The sequence below is a fragment of the Psammomys obesus genome, unplaced genomic scaffold (assembly GCF_907164565.1).
Source record: "Psammomys obesus unplaced genomic scaffold, mPsaObe1.curated_primary_1811, whole genome shotgun sequence".
Lineage (NCBI taxonomy): Eukaryota > Metazoa > Chordata > Mammalia > Rodentia > Muridae > Psammomys > Psammomys obesus.
This window is the reverse complement of record NW_026592776.1, coordinates 4,192,366-4,214,504: the sequence shown is the minus strand read 5'-3', so window position 1 is coordinate 4,214,504 and position 22,139 is coordinate 4,192,366. Positions and strand designations below refer to the sequence as shown.

At 41.8% G+C, this 22,139-nt stretch overlaps 1 protein-coding gene across 6 annotated transcripts in view; it reads right to left on the bottom strand.

Moving 5' to 3' along the window:
* The window catches only part of Ctps2 (CTP synthase 2), a 177,098-nt gene that overhangs the window by 32,886 nt on the left and 122,073 nt on the right, over positions 1–22,139 (bottom strand). For 5 of the 6 annotated variants that reach the window (XM_055615781.1, XM_055615784.1, XM_055615786.1 and 2 more), the window contains 2 exons: positions 21,612–21,723; positions 19,481–19,671 (listed from right to left, as the gene is read on the bottom strand). The exons of the other annotated variant lie outside the window; for it this stretch is intronic. In XM_055615781.1, coding sequence (XP_055471756.1) covers positions 21,654–21,723 — 70 coding nt within the window. In that variant the 3' untranslated portion in view covers positions 19,481–19,671; positions 21,612–21,653. Of the gene's footprint in view, positions 1–19,480; positions 19,672–21,611; positions 21,724–22,139 lie in introns of those variants that run through there. 6 annotated transcript variants of the gene reach the window in all.

Below are 22,139 nucleotides of genomic sequence, written 5' to 3'. Positions count from 1 at the left end.
GTGTGTGTGTGTGTGTGTGTGTGTGTGTGTGTGTGTGTGTGTGTGTGCAGGTACCTGTGTGAGTGTAGATGTGCAGGCACTATGGTCAGTACTTGTGTGGATATAAGAGACAACACTCAGGAGTTGGCCATGGCCTACCACCTAGTTAAAACTTCCATTGCTTGGCACAGTGGTGCACGCCTGTAATCCCAGCGAGCCTGGTCTACAAAGTGAGTCCAGTACAGCCAAGGCTACACACAGAGAAACCCTATCTTGGAATACAAGAAGAAGGAGGAGGAGGGGAGGAGGAGAGAGACTGCCATCTTGTTAAGATCTCCTTTTTTTATTGTTTATTATTATTAGTTACATTTTATTAACTCTGTATCCCAGCTGTATCCCGCTCCCTTATTCCCTCCCAATCCCACCCTCCCTCCCTCATCTCCTCCCTGCCCCTTTCCAAGGGCATGGATTGGGGAGGACCTCCTCCCCTTGCATCTGGCCCTGCTTTATCAGGTATCTTCAGGGCTGGCTGCAAAGTCCTCCTCTGTGGCCTAGCAGAATTGCTCCTCCCTTGGGGGGTGGGGAGTCAAAAGGCCTGCCATTGAGTTACTGTCAGAGATAGTCCCTGTTCCCCTTACTTTGGGAAACCAATTGGTTATTGAGCTACCACGAGCTTCATCCAAGTAAAGGTTCTAGGTTATATCCATACATGGTCCTTGGTTGGAGAAACAGTTTCAGAAAAAAAAAAAAAAAACCTGTTCCCAGATATATTTGGTCCTTGTGGAGCTCCTACCCTTTCCCCATCATACTCTTAATTCTGCTGTTGTGCTGCTAGCAGTTTTACTCACTAACCCATCTCTCCTGTCATACAATAGAGATTTCAAGCCCAAGGGTGTATGTGGGCTGGGGTGCTGAGCAGGTGCTGAGGAAGGCAGGACACACCCAAGCGTAGGTATAAGCTTCTCAAAGGAGAGCCATAGCTTATTGTCTTTGCAATGGCTTTGTGTTTGATCCTGTGGTTTTCTAAGCTCTACAGCTCAGAGAGAAAGAGTAATTTACAGCAAGGTTTAAAGGTAAAAGAATTTCCTTTTGTAAACAAAGTTGTAAGGTGGATTTATGAGAGTTTTGTCCTGATTTAGGAAAGAAAGGCCAGTACTGAAAACTGAACATTATAAATCATTTTGGCCTGAAGTAAGCACAGTTTATTTATTGTCTTAGACAGCGCGATTTGAGGTGTCTTTAGGAAAGCAAGCATGGTCTCTGTAGGCCGTTATAGTTTTATCAGTGGTGCCTGCAGCCTCCTGGACCTCTTTTCTTTCCCATGCATTCCTTCACATGTCCCTTCATTTTCTGCTTTTCTATCCTGCCTCAGAATCATGAAATTTTCCGGAAAATGGAGCTGAATAGAAATTATATTATATTAAGCAAACTCTGAAAAATAAATGTTTTCTGTCATAGTGAGACACAAAGCGTTAGACAGACTAGACTCCCTGATAGACAGATAGAAAGAGAAGCATTGCCAGATTATAAGTGGCAAATCTCCAAGATGGCCAGCTTCTTCCTCAACCTCCTAACTTGAGACAAACAGCCTTTTTGGCTTTTGTCTCCCACCAGCAGGCCCCTGCTGATGCACTGGCTCAGCAAGTTCAAGGCTGGATCAGGACACAACACACAACAGTTCTGGGCCAACCAACCATCCTAGCTTCCTTCAAACTGACCAATCCTAAATTAGGGGATGAAGACTATTCAGAGGCCTTAACCCCCCCCCCCCCCAGGTCTCCAGGAGAGACTGAAGTTTCAGCTTCCTGAGCCTCCGTTTCACAGAGGGTCTTTTTCTCTGTGTCTGCTGGATGTGTGTATTTTCTCACCCCCAATAAATGCTTTTCTTCAGCTGCTGATTCTGTCTGTGGTGCTGGAGCATACTCTGCTGCTGTTACCTGTTGCACTTCAGCTCTTTCCTGCTCCTTTAATGTTTTAACTAGCAGAGAAAACAAACCTGGATCAAGACTCATAGGCTGTATCAATATACAGAACAAAGATTCAAATATATAGATATAGATACATATACATATATGTACATATACGTATATGTATATATGTATGTATATATATATATATATATATATACAGAGGGAGAAAAAGCCCATTTATCCCTGATGTTTCTGCACACTAATTTTCCATCCATGTTGCACCCCTTGCCCCTGGCCTTGTTTATAAATCCCCAGTTGCTTTTGTAGGAGGCAGAGTTGATTCCAGTCTCTCTGTTCTGCAAGACAGCATGGTGGTGACCCCTCTAGCTACTGTGACAGCCCCGCCTTGCACAGATCTTGCCTTAGCATTCTAACTCGACCCTTTCCAATCTGTCATGGGTGTGCCTGCATGTGGAAGCCACCTGGCATTTATGTGAGTTCTGGAAATCCGAACTCCATTACCAAGGAGGCATAGTCTCTCTATCAAACCAAAAGCTCAGTGCTAGTGCTAGTCTTGCTAGCCAGCTTACTGTGGGGTTTCCCTGTATTTACCTTCCCAGGCTGGAATTACAGGCAAACCACCACACCAATCTGGCGTGATTCTCGGCAATGAACTCAAGTCCTCATGCTTGCTCGGCAAGTACATAACCACAACCACTAAGCCTTCTCCCCAGCACCCCTGCCATTTCCCTTCTCTTTAATGCTTCAGTCTCAGCAAACTCCTCTTGGTCTTGGTGAGTTTGCTCTGTTGGTTTTTGTTGTTGTTGTTGTTATTGTTGTTGTTTTGTGGACCTCCTATCACTTCCTGGTCCTTTTCTTTTTTTCCTCCCACTATTCCCCAAGACTTCCTAAGCATAGCCCAATGTTTGTCTGTGAGTCTCAGCATCTATTTTGAGTCACTGCTGGGTAGCATCTCTCAGAGGACAAGTGACAGGCTCCTGTCTGCAAGTTTAGCAGAGTATCGTTCATAGTGTCAGGGGTTAGCATCCTCCTATAGGATGAATCTTTAGTTGGGCCAAGCACTGGTTGGCCATTCCCTCAGTCTCTGCTTGATCTGCTCTGTCTTTATCCCTGTACATCTCGTAGGCAGGGTAAATTTTAGGTCAGACTTTTGGTGGATGGATTAGTGTTCCCTGCCCTTTACTAGAAGACTAGTCTAGTTAGAGGATGTCCTCTTCAGTCTCTATGGTCTCTGCTACTAGGACTCTCTGCTTGAATCCCCTCATAGCCTCCCAGGAGCCTACCCTGACTTAGGTCTCCAGCTCATCACAGAGATCTCCCTATTTTTCTCTACAGTCCTTCTGTCCTCTCGCCCTTGCTCTCCTCAGGTCTAATCTCTACCCTCTTAACTCTGTGCTCCTTCTCCTACCTTGTTCCCCTTCTTTAGCCACTACCTCTGTCTATTCTATCTCCCCTTCTCAGTGAGACTGATGCATCCTCACTTGGGTCCTCCTCATTACTTATTTTCTTTGGGTCTGTGCCTCATAGTATGCTTCTTTTCAATTATATGGCTAAAAACCATAAAACAAGTGAGTACATACTGTGTGTGTCTTTCTGGGTCTGGGTTACCTCACTTTTATTGAGCAGCACCAAGCATTTTTTGTAAACTATAAACATACATTTATTCACTTTGTATCCCAGCTGTAGTCCCTTCTCAATCCTGCCCTCCCTCCCTCTTCTCCTCCCATGCCCTTCCCAAGACTGGCTGCATCATCTTCCTCTGTGTAAGGCTAGCCTCCGGCGGGGGGAGGGGGGGAGGGCGCGCAAAGAGCCAGCCACTGAGTTCATGTCAGAGACAGCCCCTGTTCCCATTACTAGACAACCAACTTGGAAACTGAGCTTCCATGGGCTACATCTGTGCAGGGGTTCTAGGTTATCTCCATGCATGGTCCTTGGTTGGAGTATCAGTCTCAGAAAAGACCCCTGGGCCCAGAGTTTTTGGTTATGTTGCTCTCCTTGTGGAGCTCCTGTGCATCAAGCCTTTTTATACAGCCTTTGGACCAATGGGGAATCAACACGAGCTGTTGGGTAACCAACCATCCCATGGTTACTATGGGAAGATGCCAAGCCTGCTAGCACCTGAGGAAACTTCTGTGCAGATGGGGAAAGCAGCCTGTTCCAGGCCTATTCTGAGGTTCTACTAGTTTGTTAAGATTCTCTATTTTGTGTCATGTGGATATGCCTGCCGACATGGGCATGTGTACTATAGAGCAGTATGGAAGTCTCCCTCACCTTCCACTGAGCCCCATTCAGGGGCAGCAGCACCCCCACACAAACACCTATAACTCCAGTTCAAGAAGTTTCAGTGCCCTCTTCTGATCCCACAGGCACCCTTATGCGTATTACACACACACACACACACACACACACACACACACACACACACACACATTTTTAACACTATCTTCTTCCAACTATCTTGATGAATCAGAACTGAAACAATAAGAGAGCAGAGCACACCTTGACCAGGACTGCTGAAGCATGCAGACCTCTGTTCCTGCCATTTATCCCAAATCTTTCTCTACTAAACCTTAAACCTAAAGCTCATGTCAGAACCCTGGATATAGACTTGGAGTCACTGCCTGCCTTTATTTCTTCCCAATGTGATCACATTGAATAAATCTCATTACTTTGTTCCCCACAATCATTGGTCTGTCTCATCAGTGTACTTGATAGCCAAACTTAAACCTGCTGCGACTGACAGGAGCCAGCCCTTTGTCCTTAAAACTCCAGCAACAACTGTTTTCAGGATCTTTCAAATCCAGAAGCATTATTTGAGGTGGGCCACTGGGTCTCAGGAGTACCCTTGAAAAGAGTCTGGAATGCTAGCCAATAACTAGTGTTGTCAGTGCTCATAATCCAAAGACGCATCTGCTCTCCTCTTATTTATCCCTTAGGATCCAGTTAAGCACAGTATTAACAACTTCCCTAGTTGTACCAGGTCTTCTATATTGTCTTTGGTTGCAATAATTCAGACAGAGTCAAGCCTGTGACTGGCTGAATTAAGTATTGGCCCTTCCCCCATATACTTTCTTCTCCTCAGTGTTATTTTAGTTGGTTTTTTTTTTCTGATTAATAGAGAGAAAAGACACTCTAATCTAGAATAAAAATGCTTGTTACACATAACAATAAGGGAAAAGAAATCATCTTTGCACATTCATCTTTGCTCTAGAAGAATCCAGAACAGCCTGATAATGTGAACTCTAGGGATGAGAGTAAGTTCCTGAGTACAGAGGCTAAATTGAGATTTTTCTGGAATCTTTCAATCTCATGTCATAGTTTTGTTGTTGTTTGCTTGCTTGCTTGCTTGTGTGCTTACTTAAGAAACCGTTTTCACTCTGTAAAGTGTTTTGTTTTTCTCGTGCTTAGATCCCATTTTAGACTTGTCAAAAAAATTTTTCCCTTGGGAAGACAACACCCAGTGACACTACAATGAACAAATATGTAATCGATATGTCAGAAAAATAAAAAAAAAAAAACAGATCAGTGCATGTGTTATAGAGAGGGGTATAATTGAAGACATGATGGTAGTGTCAGGTGAGAGGGCTAAAGTCCACATGTTGTCATGCCCAGTAGGCTGGCAGGATGGTGTACAACAACCTGGAGCTTATAAAGATGCAGACTTAGCCCCCAAACCTGCTGCCTGGCCACAGGATTCCTCCTGGCTCTGGGTAATGACAGAGGGCTGAGATGAGCAAAGGTTCACTTTCTGAATTGGACCAACTTAAAGGACCACCATGATCTGTGATGCCATAGGAGACCATGTTGGTTTCTGTGGTCCATGCTGCTACCCCAATCCATGAAGAAGCCTGAGATCCATGAATGCAGTCTGATGCCTTGGCGATGTCCTCCCTTTGCTTCCTCAGTGCCCATGCTGATATGAAGAGCATGTGTAGCCACCTAAGGCCATGCAGAGACCTGTGGCCTTATCCACTGTATCCCTGTATCCACTGAGGGCTGTGAGTGGGTCAGTGGTCCTGATATGGCCAGAGGCCTGTGTTGATGTGTGCAGCCTGTGTTACTCCCGAAGCCCATCTGATATCCATGGTCAGCTGCTGCCTAAAGTCATGTGGATGTCTATGAGCGTGGGAGAGCTATCTCTTCCCCTCTCTGGCCATCAAAAGCTCTCCTCAGTTGGTGGCTTCTGGTGTGGCTGCAAGCCAAGAAATAGTCATCCTCCTTTGGGGGCAGGGGCCTGGCCACTAGGAATTTCACCCACACTCCAGTGAGTATATGGACAACACAAAATGCACCTTTTTTCTTTTTTCCCATTTTCTTCTTTTATTGGGAAGGGGTAGGAGGAAGTTATTGGTAGACAAAGAAGGACTAGGAGGTCAACACGATCAGGGGTACATGATGTAAGATTCCCAAATAATCAATTAAAAAAAAACTTTTCTTGCACTATGAAATCAGCAACTGACAAGCTTCTTCAAAGGACCAAGTGGTAAATATTTTATGCTTTTGGTCCCAACAACCATTCATTGCTCCCTTTTTAGCAAGAAAGTTGCTATAGACAAGTCGGGTGTGGTTAAATTCCAAGAAAACTACAAAACTATATCCTCTACATAGACTACATATCAAATGTTTTTTTTTACTTTTCCTCTCCTTTCCCCCACCTCTCCCTCATGCTCGCTCTGTCCTTTGATGGAAATGGAACTCAGAGCCTCTCTATGCTAGGCAAGTGCTTGGCCACTGAGCCACATCCCCAGTCGTACTCCACCTCTTTTTTTTTTTGTTGGGGGGGGGGGTTGATACTATTTCATGGACCTGTGAGATGATTTAAGAAAATGCCCTAAGCTCAAAAGCCTGACAACCTGAATTTGATCCTTAGAATCCGTAACTTTTGCTATGGCATGTGTACTCACATATGTATCATGCATGTACACATGTGCACACACCTGCACACACACACACACACACACACACACACACACACACACAAATAACAAAGCTTTAAAATTAAAACAGTAAAGAAAGACAGAGCATCATATAGTCCAGGCTGGCCTCTTACTTACTATGTAGCCGAGGCTGGCCTTGAACTCCAGGTGCTCCTCCTCTACCTCCCAAGTTCTAGAATTACATAGAAGCCAGATCGCTTTCCCACCCCACCCCCATTCCCCACCCCTGCCCTTTCTAAAACATGTGTATGGATGTTTTGCCTACTTGTTTGTCTGTGTACCATATGTCTGCCTGATGCCCAGAGAAAAGGGCATCAGATTCTCTGGAACAAGAGCTACAGGTAGTTGTCAGCTGCTGCGTAGGTGCCAGGAATCAAACCTAGATCTTCTGGAAGGACAACCAGTGCTCTCAACCATTGAGCCATCTCTCCAGCCCCTACTTCTCCATTCTTAAACAGAATAAAACAAATCCCTACACCTGAGGTATGCTTAGGAAGGCCAGGAAAAGGAAAGGAAAGGCTGTTTCAGTACAAATGGTTCACCTGCCTAGCATGCTTACAGTTCTGTCTGCAACACCACAAAAATAAAACAAAACAAAACAAATAAAAGATAGCAGGGAGCAGAGGGAAATATGAAACCCTTTTAATCACTCAGAAAAGCAAAGGAATTTCAAAAGTAGGAGGAAAGCCTGTCTGTCAGTGGTTGGCTCACACTTGTAATCCCGCCTTTGAGAAACAGAGAGTTCAGGGCCAGTTCAAATCAAGAGTAAGGTTATGACTCAAACAAAAAGGCCAACTTGGGCACATCTCAAAACGTGAAAAAAAAATGAATATTTAAAGCCTTAAAAACAATAATATCTTCCTATCTTTTTGTATAAATCATGGAGCCAGCAAAGACGCTACTTCTAACTTGGAAAATTGATTGAGTTTTCTTTCATCCCAGGCCTTAAAACAATAGAGTCGTACAAATACTCTCTGGAATTGTGACTCCAGACACATAGATTATCCAAATTATATATTGCTCTTGCACCATCAAATTCTCTGCAAAAGCAACTATAGTGACAAATGGCCTCATCACCCTGGTCTGTGTTTAAGGTATCTCTAGCTCAGAGAGCCCCCTTGGGGACAGTGATGGTCAGCTTTTTAGACCACTGGCTCTAACCTCTAGGTTCTTAGACTTTATCTTACGCTACAGATGGCTGTGGCCAACATACTAACTAAAAGCAGTCTCCCTGGAGAAAACAAACCAACACAGAATGTCCCTTTAAAAAAAAAGTTTTTGTTACAGGAAAAAGATGAGGAGAAAAAAAGATAGACAATCTAAACCATTAAGGCTTAAAAATTAGTTCCAGCTGGGCATGGTAACTCATTATCTCCAATCCCAGCATTTAGGAAGTGAGGCAGGAGGATAACCTTGAGTTTGAGGTCAGCCTGGAATATAGGTTGTTCAAAGATAGCCTAGACTACAGTATGAGAAACTGAAAATACAAAAATAAATAGGTAGAGAGAGAGAGAGAGACAGACAGACAGACAGACAGACAGATAGACTTGGGAGGCAAAAGCAAGTCTTCTCTGAATTCCAGACCAGGCAAAGCTACATAGGGAGATCCTGACTGAAAATTAAATAAATAAATAAATAAATAAATAAATAAATAAATAAATAAATAAATAAATAAATGAATGAATAAATATAAAAAATTTAAGAAAATCCATAATCAAATGCTATCAGATCGACTCTCTAGCTTCCCACTGGAAACTTCTCACTCTCAGAAGAATCAAGTGATGCTAAAGAGGCCATGGATATGGAAAATGGACCTGTCGCTCTGGAGAGACCAAACCGAATGGCATCTCTGGAACTTGTAAACATCTTTTGAAGATACTCACAGGCATGAGTCATAAAATCAAAAGCTGCTTGACATAAGATCCAGTGCACTAAAGATCCTTGGCATATTGGCTGTACTTGGCATAGAGAGTATTTTAAGCTGAAGAAATCTGAGAGACATGCACATACAGAAATGTCTTTTCGGCTTTCCCTTTTCCTCCATCCTCAAAGGCAGATCAAAATACCCAGGTCAGATGTTCTGACATTCCCCTAGCAGGTCATGAAGTAGTCAAATGAGAGATGCCCTCCTTAGGTACCAATCAAGTAAAAGCTATTTCTTGTACCTCATCTTCTGATCTTTTCCCTAATCTCATCCCTTATCCCTCTGATGCTGATCTAAAGGGACTTCTGTAATACTCACTCCTCTCCTTAGGTTCTAGGCTTAGCGTCTAGGAAGGGACTTGCAGAAATGTAAAGTCTGTATGAAAAGAAAGGATGAAATTGGCCCCTGGAGGCAGACTCATTCTGAGGAGGAAGAAGAGACATGGAGGCAGGAGCTGGAGAGGAAGACCCCTTCCCCGCATTTGGATTTCTTGTTAATTTCCCCACTGTACCACCTTTTACTCCTGCACCCAAGCCCCCCCCCCCAATACACACACACACACTGTTCCCACCTCATACAAATGAATATTTGAGACAGAAAAGTCTCCTCTATTTTCCTCAGGGCTGAATTTGAACAAATCTATTTCCATCCAATAATCTCTGTCACCTGGGTCACAGCAGGCTACAGGAACCTTAAGATTCTGGTAAAACCTATACTATAGTGGAGACAGCCACTACTAAGACAGTATATGATTTACCTAAGTATATATGGATATATATATATCCCATTACTCTTCATTAGATCTGATATACTCCACATTATGTTTCATTTGTTTTTTATTTGTTTGTTTTGTGGGTTTTTTTTGTTTTGTTTTGTTTTGTTTTTTTTAGTGAGGGTCCCATGAAATACAAAATTCATATTAAATAAAGGGGGCTTCCCCTTGTGAATCTGTCTTTTGTTACAGGAACCTCAGTCATGTCCCTAACACATACAAAGGGAAAAAAATTATCCCCTTCATGTCTGAGTCTCTCACCTCACTAGTGCACCATCTATGGCTTGCAGAAGCTCAGCCCTCAGGGAAGTACTAGTGAGTGCCAGTACTTGCTACTGGCCTAACAGAATAAATGCACAACTTTTGTTTTTATCTCAACTAAATAGAAAGTTCAAATAAAAATTACAGCAGCAAAAGTGACCACTAAGATTGGAGCTATCAGTTTTGTTTTGTTTTGTTTTTTTTTCAAGACAGGGTTTCTCTGTGTAGCCTTGGCTGTCCTGGACTCACCTTTGTAAACCAGGCTGGACTCAAACTCACAGAGATCCTCCTGCTTCTGCCTCTGGGGGTACTGGATTACAAGTGTGTACCACCGTGCTCAGGTGAGCTATCAGTTTTTAAAGGGAGGTGGGAGGTTTTGGAGAGATGGCTCAGTGATTAAGAGCACTTGCTGCTCTTGCAGAAGACTTGAGTTCAGTCCCCAGCATCCTCATTAGGTAGCTCACTACCATGTAGGACTCCAGCTCCAGGGGATCTGACAGTGAGTGGACACTTTTAGGTGCTTTATATGGGGGGGGGGGCGCTGAAAAGAATATGTCTTAGTCTTATCTTTGTACCTTCTGATTAGAAGGGGGATAAGATAGGCTAAGTATAACCCATTCCTAGATAGGCACCACTTGTTGCTATGTTCAAAGTCAAGCAGGAATCTGGCCCAAAGTAGTAGAGATAGATACAAAAGGAAGACAGAGAGGTCAGGTTTTCATCATGCTTTTACTTGCATTGTGGGCCTAAGTGAGGGGTCAGAGCATTTTTTAAAAAGCATCTTCTAAATACTTGTAGAACCTTGTTAGGTTTCAGAGAAGAGCAGCCGCATAGTGGGTTTGTTGCACTGTGAGTTTGTTTGGAAAACGAGCAGACACAAATTACCCTTCCATGATGAGCTTTATTAGAAGAAAGGGTGTCATGTCATCAGGTTTGCCAGCAGGTGCCTTTACCCACTGAGCCTTCTTGGTCTCTCTGGAGATTAAGTGAATTGTCAGATTTAGAAGGACAAGCATTACATTCTCCTTCATTTTTGGATCTTATCCTTTATACATAAAACCAGATATACTTACATGACACATAAGTAAAAGGGAATCTGTAAGCCAGATAAACCCTTTCCTCCCAAAGTTGCTTTGGTCAGTGTTTTATCACAGTGAAAGGAAGTAAACTAGGAAAATAACAGTCACTCCGGTATTTGTTCTGTTCTTTGCTATATTACAAGTTCAGAAGGAGTCTCCTAACACACACGCACGCACGCACACAAACACACACACAACCATGTGGCAACAACAGAGAAGTTGGTTGTTTCTCAAGTGCCCTTCCTTCTGGTGCTATTTACTGCCTCATTAGTCCCAGAAAAAGCACTCAGTTGTTAGTGACTTGAGAAATCAGGATCATTAAAACTGAAAATGTCCATTTAAACCAGCCTACCCCTTTGTGATGTTAGTGTCCCCTTTGTGAGTCCATTCTTCTTTCTCAGCTAGGCCTATTACAGCTTTTAAACTGGGCTTTTCATTCAGAGCCTCTAGTGGTCTTATTGCTATAATTTTCACAAGTGGAACCATTTGATTTTTTTACTACAAAAATTTGTTTCCATTTTGCATATATTGGGTAGCTGAGATTTCTGTAACATCTTACAAAATAATGATGTGACACCTTAAGAATTTAAAAGAAAATGCTTAAAAGGCAAAAATCAAGAACCACCACAAAAGTAAGAGGTTTAAAATATTTAAATTATTATGTGAGAGGCTGGAGAGTTGGCTCAACTGTTAAGAGCACTTGCTGTGATGAACCAGCCTGCCTCCATCTCAGGCTTCAAAACCATCTTATAGTAAACACAAACTAGGTTCATTCCTGTTTATGACTAAAACTAACCTTAACTACAAATAATTCTGCATTACCTGTTCCAGGAAACTACAACCATGTCTTTGTTTCAAAAAGTCAATAACTATCTTGCAACTCTACCTTTATTTCAAATGGTTTGTTATTATTACCTTGTTATGGCTACCTGTTGTTATGACTATCTTGTTATGCCCACCTTACAACCATGTCTTTGTTTCAGGAGGTCATTAGGTCTAAGTTGTCATGTTTATGTTCTGCTCCTGTAGTCTTGCCTATTTTGCCCACCAAATTCCCCATTGGAAACCTCCTATCCCCAAGCTATAAAAACCTTGTCTTTCTCAAATCCAAGGCTGACCTTCTGAATCCCAACTTATGGGGAGGCATCCTGTGTACATAAATTTAAAAATAAGCTTTATTTTATTAATTGTTTGAAGTAATTAATTTGGCCATGTTGATTTAGGTCAATGGTCTTTCTAATCCTACCTCTGGGATTACCAGCTCCTCTTACAGAGAACCTGGATTCAGATCTCAGCATTCATATGGTGGGTCTCAACCACACAAGCAACTGAATGCACATATATGCAGGCAAAACACTTGCACACATAAATTAAAAATAAACAAGCCTTAACTAAAATTACAAATAAAATTAGCATATGAATGCTTTAATATGAAAAACTAAGTTCTCTGAAGTTCCCAGAGAAAACCATACCTACAATAGTTGTGAAGAAACTGGAATGTTGCAGGTCAACAGCCAAATTATCTTGGGATATTTTAAGTCCCTATAGTCACTCATTGCCTACTTCTGTGTATGACCTAACATACTTTTGACTATTAGGTAAATCCATTCGGAATGTACAAGCAGAACACTAGCTTCCGCCAGTCTCAAAGCTAAGAATGTCATCAGTCCTATAGCAGACAATGTCCCTGCTTTTATGAAACCTTACTACCTGATGTTTCCACCTGTGTATTGGGAAAGTATCTTATTTTCGTTCTGTTGCTATAAAAACTCCATGAAACAGTTATTACATTGGAACATGGTATTTGTGGTGACTTAAATTTGTGTTCTTGGACTATGGTCATGATATTTGGCTCCAGAATAAATTATGTTTTCTCCTTCGAGATACAAACTGTGTTTTTATACATTTATGAGCACTCAGGCCTGGAATAGGGCAGGTAATGGAGGTACACATCTAGACTGTTATTTCATACACACACACACACACACACACACACATATATTTCATTTATGTGGTGGGTGGGTGTGCACATGTGTGTGTGGGTGGGTGTGCACATGTGTGTGTGTGGGTGTGTGTGTGTGCATGTGTACCACATGGATGCCAAAAGAAGTTAACTGGATCCCCCAGAGCTAAACTTACAGGCATCTGCAAGCTGCTCAATACGGATGCTGGGACCTGAACTTGAGTCATCTGGAAGAATAGCAAGCACTCTTAACTACTCAGCCATCCCTCCAGTGCTATAGATTCTGTTTTTAAATGGGGTTGCTAGTTTGTTCACTGATTTTTTTTTTAATTATTTTTTACTTTAAAAAAATACCGTATCAATAGCTCAGAAGTTTAGAGCACTTGTTGCTCTTCCAGAGGACCCAGACTCAATTCCCAGCATGGACATGGTGGATTCTAACAATCTGTAACTCGGGTTACAGACTATCTGCTATTCTCTTTCGGTCTCAGCGGGCACAAGGTACACATGTGATGCACATACAGACATGCAGGAAAAACATTCATACGGGAAATTTTTTTATCTCAAAAAAATTGATCATAAAAATATTGAATTAAAGCATTACTGATTCTTTGTCAAAAGTTTAAGATAGGATATACCACAAGCAATCCTACACCTAAGTCAATCCCCTGAACTAGAATGATATTCACAACAAATATTTGCAGATGATGAGTCACAGTAACACTATTCAAAATATGCCAGAGGTGGAAACTAGCCAAAGGTCCATCAACAGTGAATAAATTATGGTATATATATACAACCGAATTTTATTGAGCCATAAAAGGGAATACTACAATTTGGGTAAGCCTTGACAAGGTTAAGGTCAATGAAAGAAACCAGACACGAAAGGTCACATACACCATACAATTTCACTTTTATAAACTATTAGAGTAGGAAAATATATAAAAAGGGAGGACTGGTGGCTGCTGAAGGGCTAATGACCAACTTTTTTAAGCCTTAGGTGGATGAAAACCTCTGGACTGGAAAGCTGACTTGAGACTGAAAACCTTTGAGGGCTGTTGGAACCAGACTCTCCTGAAAAGAGGCTCAGCTACCAACCTCTGTGCTATCTAGTCCCTTGAGACTGCAGGAGACCTGACCTGCAGGTGGAATCTTCCATGCTGAAAGTCCTCTTTTCTGCCCTATAAAATCCCCAGCCCTTCTGTGCCACATGTACAATGTCTACTCCTAAGAAGAGATTGGTATCCTTCAGTTGTTCTGGTTAAAGAACAATTCTGCTTGTGCAGAGGTTGGTATGCGCTTTCTTTTATTTCCAAGTCACCTCCATCAATCCTGATCTAATATTCAGTGCCAAAACCTCACAAGTAGTTTTGAGGTCCCACACCCCTACCTCTCTCTCCCTGGGTTACATTTTCTCAGTCCCCTTACTAATCTCTCGATGCTGTCCCATTAAGAGCATTGTAGGTGAAGGAGCTTAGTACAGCTTAATAGCCCAATCATGACTTGAAACCTCTGGGTTTGGGGTATGCTGTGTAAACTCAGTTTGGGTCCTTTGCCTCATCTGCTTTTCTCTCTTGCTCTCTCACCTTGATCCTCTGACCTCTGAGGCAGAGGTCAACCACAGACCATTCAACACACACACCCCAGTCCACAGGCACTCTAGACTGACACCCTTATCCATACCCTTGGGGTGTAGTGAGAATTCTGGAATTTCAGTTTCTTTAAAAAACACAGAAAATTATAAAAATGTAGAGATGTGGGGCTGTTTCAGACTGTCCACAGCAGCTATGATTTGCCTTGTGCTCTAGAAGAGGCCTGTTTTTGCCAGCTGCAGACAGTTTCTGTAAGTGTGTGGAATTTGGAATTTGGGAATGCTAGCGCCCCAGTGGGTGGGGCGGTGGGTTTTAGTCATTCCGGGAGGTTGGTTGTGATGTGTTAGTAGCTGTCAGAGAAGAAATGAAAAGAAATTAAATTCCAGGACTCTAGTTTAGGAATTTTCCTAATTCCTCTCTCCCCTCTATCCTTCTTTCTCTCCTATATAGTGTTAGGGGATGAAACCAGAGGGAATAAAGGGTGGGAAAAAGAAGAAACCACAAAGTAGCAAAGGTAAGCTACACAAGGTTCCTCTGGCTTTGCCTGCCAGGTCACTGGAACTGAGGGGTGCCAATTCCAGCCCCATGTCACTCATTTCTGGCCACTTTCTGGTTGTAGGTGAAAACTTATCAGGAAGAGCCTCATGAGCCCTTACCTAAAACGGGGTCCAAGCTCTCCATTCCTATACTTTTGTCTTGTCTTTAAACCCCAAGGTATTAGTATGCCTGTATCCTGACGTCTAGACCCAATATAAACTGTCTAACACTTTAAGCTTTCAAATCCTCACCAATTTAAATAACTGCATAAAATGGAATGAAAAGAGATCTAAAGTCCCCACCTGCAAGTCTCTTTTCTATCTCTACCTCAGTCCTTTTTTTATTCCTCCATTTTAGCTCAGACTCCTAAACCTAATTTTCTAAACACTCTGAGATGCTTATCTTATGCTTCCCTAGCAAAGCATCTTAAACTGTTAGTAAATTGTCCTATGCTATTTAAGTTCAATGAGAAGCTGATTCTTCTCTACATTCTCTGAAGGAAGTTAATTTATTCTTCCCACACCAGACTCAAAGTCCTCTAAACTCCTGCCCTGGGTCAGCCTGGCCGCATGACTCTGTGGCTGGGAAAGAGAGCAAAACATTCCAACCCTCCCCGCTTCCATAACTGGCTGCTAACTTTCCTTAGAATGTTCTTTCCAAAGCACCTTTAATTTTCCTGTCTTCTGAACCTCTGAGAGAAACCTCATGCCCTCATGTGTTGATTCTGGCTACTCCATAAGCTAGCTTACAGACTCAACCATTTTGAGCTAAGATCATGAAATTCTTTGTCCCATTTCTTTATTTTACTATATTGGGCCTACCTGCCTAAGCCATAGGTACCATAACCCACCTAACTATTGTCTTTTAAAGAAAAGGGTGTAATGATCTACATTTGGTCTTTGAAATGGTGGATTCCACAGGTACTTGGAATACCCCTGGGGGTTGGGCTGAGTTCACCTTGAGCAGAAAGCAATTTGCTTCCATCCTGCCTGATGACCTCATCAAGATTGAGGAAATCGTGTAACATGGCCACCATCCTTGTTTATATCATAAAGGTAAATAGGATGTTCACCACCATCCTGGTTAATGTTGCCATATGGTACAAGTCAAAATGACAGCACCCATAAAACTTCATGATCCCACTGAGCCTCTGACGATTGCTGCATTCCTTTACATTAGACTAAGGAAAAATATCAGATGCCAAGTTGTTATTTTGTAATTTTAAATTTTGTTTTAATTTTGATATGGTTTTACACAATACATTTACAGGCTTCTAAAGAGGACATAAAAGTTTTCCCAGCCACATGCCTCTTACACTGGCACACTAACAAAGGAGCTAAAAAACTGAAATTCACAGGTCCCAACAGAGACTCAAATGATAAGTTGCCAAGTGCTAGGCAAGCTACTGTCAGTGAAGAGCTGATTTGGTAAGCTCTACTGGGTCTTGGTATTTCTGCTGGGTATCTCCAGGCCCATTTTCTTTTAACTAAGATAAAACGTTGTCATCAAACGGCTGTGGTATGTTCTGGATCTTTGCCATCAGTTAAGTTTATTGAGGCCCCTTAGATGGATCCTCATCTAAGGCACTTTAATGGTTGCTCTTCCTACATCACCCTGTTTGTCAGCTCTAGTCAGTTGAGATCTGTGCTCCTAACCCCCTAAAAGCAGTTTGTGTGACCTCTGAAAAGGGGACTAATGAGGCATCCAACTTATCCATCCCTCTTCTTGCCACACTGGGCACTTTTTTCAGGTCTAAGAACTAAAACAGCTAGCCTGAAGGCTTCTTTACATCAATTAACCTGTCTCACCAGCTCTCAGACCTGAGATTTCAGATCATCTTAACAGCCTTCAGGACTAACTCAATTCTTTGGCTGCTTCAAAATTAAAGAGGACTATATATCCTGAATACTGCTGAAGATGGAATTTGCGTCCTACTCCAGGAACAATGCTGTTTCTGTAGCAACAAACTGAAGTTGCTAAGAGGATGGGGCTCAAAGGCACAAGGACCAGAAAAGATTCAATGACAAGTATGCTGGTTAATTTTATATCAACTTCACATAAGCTAGAGTCATCTAAGAGCAGGGAACTTCAACTGAAAAAAAAAATGCTTCCATAAGATGAGGTTGTAAGGCACTTTCTTAATTAGTGATTGATGGAGGAGTGCCCAGCCCATTGTGCATGGTGTCACCCCTGGGCTAGTGGTCCTGGCCTCTGTAAGAAAGTAAGCTGAGCAAGCCATGAGGAGCAAGTTAGTAAGGAACAATCTTCCATGGCCTCTGCATCAGCTCCTGCCTCCAGGTACCCAGTTGAGTTTCTACCTTGGCTTGCCTCAATGGACTGTGACTCAGTATATGAGCCAAATAAAGCCTTCCTAAGCTCTTTTTGATCATGGTAGTTCATCATAGCAGTAGTGACCCTAACTAAGACAACAAACCTCCTACTGTGAAGGGGATTTTAGTTACTTCCCACTCTGGCTCCTTGCCTTGATCATTTCTTCCCTCCTAATTCTAATTATTCTCATAGTTATGTTTTACCCTGTCTTTTAAACATTATACAGATGTTCCTCCTGGATTAAATCATGGCCATTACTAGGTTAACATTGAGACAAATAGCTACCTTGGCTAAGACCTCCTACTGGATCCCCAAGTCTGAGGTTTCATCTTAATCACTATACCCCCTTATTCCCACCCCATCTAATTAATTGCTTTCCAAGGGTCCTCTAGGAGTGTTTGAAGGCAACCACAAAATCCACCAAAGACAATAAAGGTAAAACTCCTTCTGCTACATAAAAACCCTACCTATGCCCCCCTTAGATCCTGGAGACAGCGCTTATCCCACTGCCCCACCCTACCCCATCTCTGCATTGTCCCTGTCTTGCAGGAAATAGCCAGTGAGAAAATGTGTCAGCTCCCTACTTCTAATCAGTCCTCAAGGTCTAGAATGAAGGGTTAATGACCTAAAAAAGCCTTAGGTGGGCTGAGAACCTCTGGACTGGAAAGGTGACTTGAGACTGATAACCTCTGTGGGCTGTTGGAACCAGACTCTCCTGATAAGAGGCTGAGCATACCAACCTCTCTGCTATCTACCCCCTTGAGACTGCAGGAGAGCTGACTTGCAGATGGAATCTTCCATGCTGAAAGTCCTCTTTTTTTGCCCTATATGAATAAATTGTAATAAATAATAATAATAATAATAATAATAATAATAATAATAATAATAATAATAATAATAAATGAAAAATTCCCCAGCCCTTCTGTGCTAAGTGCACAGTGTCTACTCCCCAAGAGAGACTGGCATCCTTCAGTTGTTCTAGTTAAAGGACAATTCTGCTTGTGTAGAGGTTGGTCTGGGCTTTCTTTTATTTCCAAGTTGCCTTAATCAATCTGGTTCTAACAGTTACCGATGGGCAAGGACAGAGAGGAATGCCTCTGGAGTGGCTACTAAGGGGAACAGGGAGTAACTAAATAAAACTGATAGTCGTACATTATCAATAAATGCCAGTGTACAATTCACTTTGAAAATAGTTATTTTTGCTATTTAAAAAATGTGTTTGTGCAGGTCTTTAACCAAAGGCAAAGGCAGGCGGATCTTTGTGAGTCTGAGGCCAACCTAGTATATGGAGGAAGTTCCAGGACAACAAGGGCTATGTAGAGAAACTCTTTTCAAAACAAGTAAACATACAAATGATAATCTTGAGCAGAGCAGAACAGCTCATACCTCTATAATCCTAACACTTGGGAGGCTGAGGCCAGAGGATGGATCACAGTGAGTCAAGACTACAGTGAGCTACACACTAAGTTCCAAGTGAGCTAGGACTACAGTGTGAGATGGCTTCAAAAAGAAGAAGACAGTGGTCACAAAAAAGCCAAAACAACAAAAAAGGCATGAAAATAAGAGGGGGACTTATTTGAGAACAGTTTCGGTGAGAATGGGATAAGAGAGTGTAATAAACGGTAAAAACGACCAAAATACACTCTATATATGTATGAAGTTGTCAAAAGAATAGTAAAAAATACTGTTAATCAAAAAAGAAAATGATTATTGGTTTTGTTTGGTTTGCTTTAACACTTTTTTAGTGTGTACGTGTCTGTGTGTGCACACTCTGGAGTCAGAAGACAACCTGTGGGAGTCTGTTTGCTCCAATCCACTATGTGGGTTGAAGAGATGGAGCTAGGCCCTAGTGATCCTGATTTCTGAGTTTTCAGATCCCTTACATTTTTTATCAAAGAACATAAATTTACTCAAAACCCCAAGGCTTGTACCTGCTACATTTCACTTTTTACTAGAAATAAACAAAATAAGAAAGTGAAATAATCTTAACTCCCAAATTAATCTACAGTTCATATCCAGGTAAGAGAATAAGTCCTTTTAAACTAAATGGTTATAGCACATACCTGCCACCTTCCCCAAAAATTATTGGGAGGGAAAAGTTATCCCAGTTCCTGCTTACCACTGTGACTGCACTATGTTCTGCATGAGACACAAAAACACTTTCTGCCCCAGGATTGCTGCTGAGTAACTTTTATTAAGTATAGAAACTTGTGAACACCACAGGCTGCCTCTGGATCCCTTTGGTTTTGTTTCTTAAAGTAAACATTTTCGGATTCCCTTTGTATCTTCATAGCCCATGTCAAGGGAACACAGTGATGGTTTCTTCAGATAATTCTTTCATCTTAAGTATAATTACTTCAGAGGCCTTTAAAAAAAAAGGTAAGCATAAGTTAAATCAAAGAATGAATAATGTGCACCTTCAAAATCATCCCTGTTAATCTTTATAGCATTTTAGTTTGTTCATGAAGGTCCTCATCTATGTGGTTGCCCCATTTATGACACACAGTAGTCTCCTCAGATAAAGAGAAAAGTATACGGAGAGCTCATAACAGAGTGATACAACTCTTTGTATTTTGTTTTTTGTTTTGTTTTGTTTTTTTGTCACTGTTTTGCAATTCTGGGAATTGAACTTGGGTCCCAGGCAAGCCAGCCAAGCAGTCTATACTGAGCAAGAGCCCCAGTTGAACAGAGCAATGAACTCTAGACACATTGTCCAAAAGCTGCTATTCTATCTAAATACTACCATATTCAACTCAAGGCCTGCCACAAACTCTAGAGTGGTCCCAAGTAGCATCTGTCTTCAAGAATAAACTTAATAACACTACCCACGATGCTGTCTTCTCTTAGTATATAAAATATAGATAGTAACAGAGGAAATAAGCTGCCTTTGGATGCCAATTCTATCTCTAGCCTCTTTTTTACAAAGAAACAATAGTACCTTTTAGTTTTTATTCTTTAGATTTATTTTATGTATATGAATGCTTTGCCTGCATTTATGTATGCATAGCACATGTGTGCCTGGTTTTCTCAGCGGTCAGAAGAGAGCATCAAATCCTCTGGAACTACAGTCACAGATCATTATAAACAGCAATGTGGGTGCTGGGAACTGAACTCAGGCCACCTGTAAGATCCACAAGTACTGACCCATCTCTCTAGTTCCAATACTAGTTTATTTTATACAAAGCAAAGGAAATTTGCTCATTAAAAAAAAAAAAACTTTTTAAGAATTTATTTTATTGTATGTGATGAATGTTTGCCTATATGTATATTTGTGCACCATGTACATGCCTAGTACGCACAGAGGCCATAAAGCGTCAGATGGCCTGGAACTAGGGTTGTGGATAGTCATGAGCCACCATTCAAGTTCTAGGAATCAAACTTGGGTCCTCTGACGAGTGCTTTAAGCCACTGAACCATCTCTCCAGCTCCCTATTTTGTTTTTAAATTTTATTTTTTTACTAATATGTATTTGTATAAATGTATGTGTGTGTGTGTGTGTGTGTGAGAGAGAGAGAGAGAGAGAGAGAGAGAGAGAGAGAGAGAGAAATTGTGCCCCTGCATGCATGTGAAGGTCAGAGAACAAATTCCAGCAACCAGTTCTATACTTCCAATATGGGACCTAGAGATTGAATTCAAGTGAGCAGGCTTACACAGCAAACTGCTTTTACCTGCAAAACCATCTCACTGGCCCAAAGGTATCATTTAAAAAAAATAGAAAGCATAAAAATCAGTGGTTTTATGATTTGGCCTTTTCATACATGGATAACTGCAATTTATTCAGCGAGTAGGTTTGGGTGTTTTGCTTTCTTTTGTTTTGTTTTGTTTTGAAGGTAGGGTCTTATATAGCCCAGCCTGAACTTAAAAGTCACTGAGTACCTGAGAGTGATTTTGGACTGCACTGCCTGAATGCTAGCATTATAGACATGTAACATATACACAATTATCAAGTAGTTTTTGTAAATAAAGTTGTATTGGCACAAAACTGTGTCCACTCAGTTTTGTATTGCCTATGGCTGCTTTCTCACAGGCCAGTAAGCATAAAATCCTATATGGCATTCCAATTTTTTTCTGGTTAACTTCCAACATAGACCATTACAATTCTGACTAGTAATTTATAGGTACTGATATGCTCATTCCTGGCCTCAGATGTATTCCCTTTCTCCCAAATGCTGTCTCTTGACAGCACCAAGGCTAAGTCTGGGCTGAGAATGACCCTTTGAACCAAGTCCTGTAATGCTCCCCATCTCTACCAAGATGCCAGCTTCCTGTAAGACAAACAAATGATCCACCAAAATGCCTTCTTACCCTCGTAGGTGGCCACTGTAATTCCTGAGGCAAGAAAGAACTTCAGTTGATTTCCAGTTCAGCAAACTTTGCATCTGAAAAGCTGTCATCGCTGATATCACTGTCTAGATCACTAGATTAACAGAAAAAAGTCACTCAGCAAGATGGTAAAAAAAATGTCACAAGTGGCCTGGTAAGGCTGCTCCCCCCTCAGGTGGAGGTTATCAAAGAGAAGGCCAATCAGTTTCTGTCAGAGACAGTCCCTGTCCCCATTACTATGGAACCCACTTGGACACTGAACTGCCATGGGCTACATCTGTGCAGGGGTTCTAGGTTATCTCCATGAGTGGTCCTTGATTGGAGTATAAGTCTCAGAAAAGACCCCTGTGCCCAGATATTTTGGTTCTGTTGTTCTCTCTGTGGAGCTCCTGTTCTCTCCAAGTCTTACCCAATTCTTTCATAAGATTCCCACAGAGGAAGACAATGCAACCACTCCTGATGAGACCCAATAAACTAGCATCAGAAGGAAGGGGAAGAAGACCTCCCCTA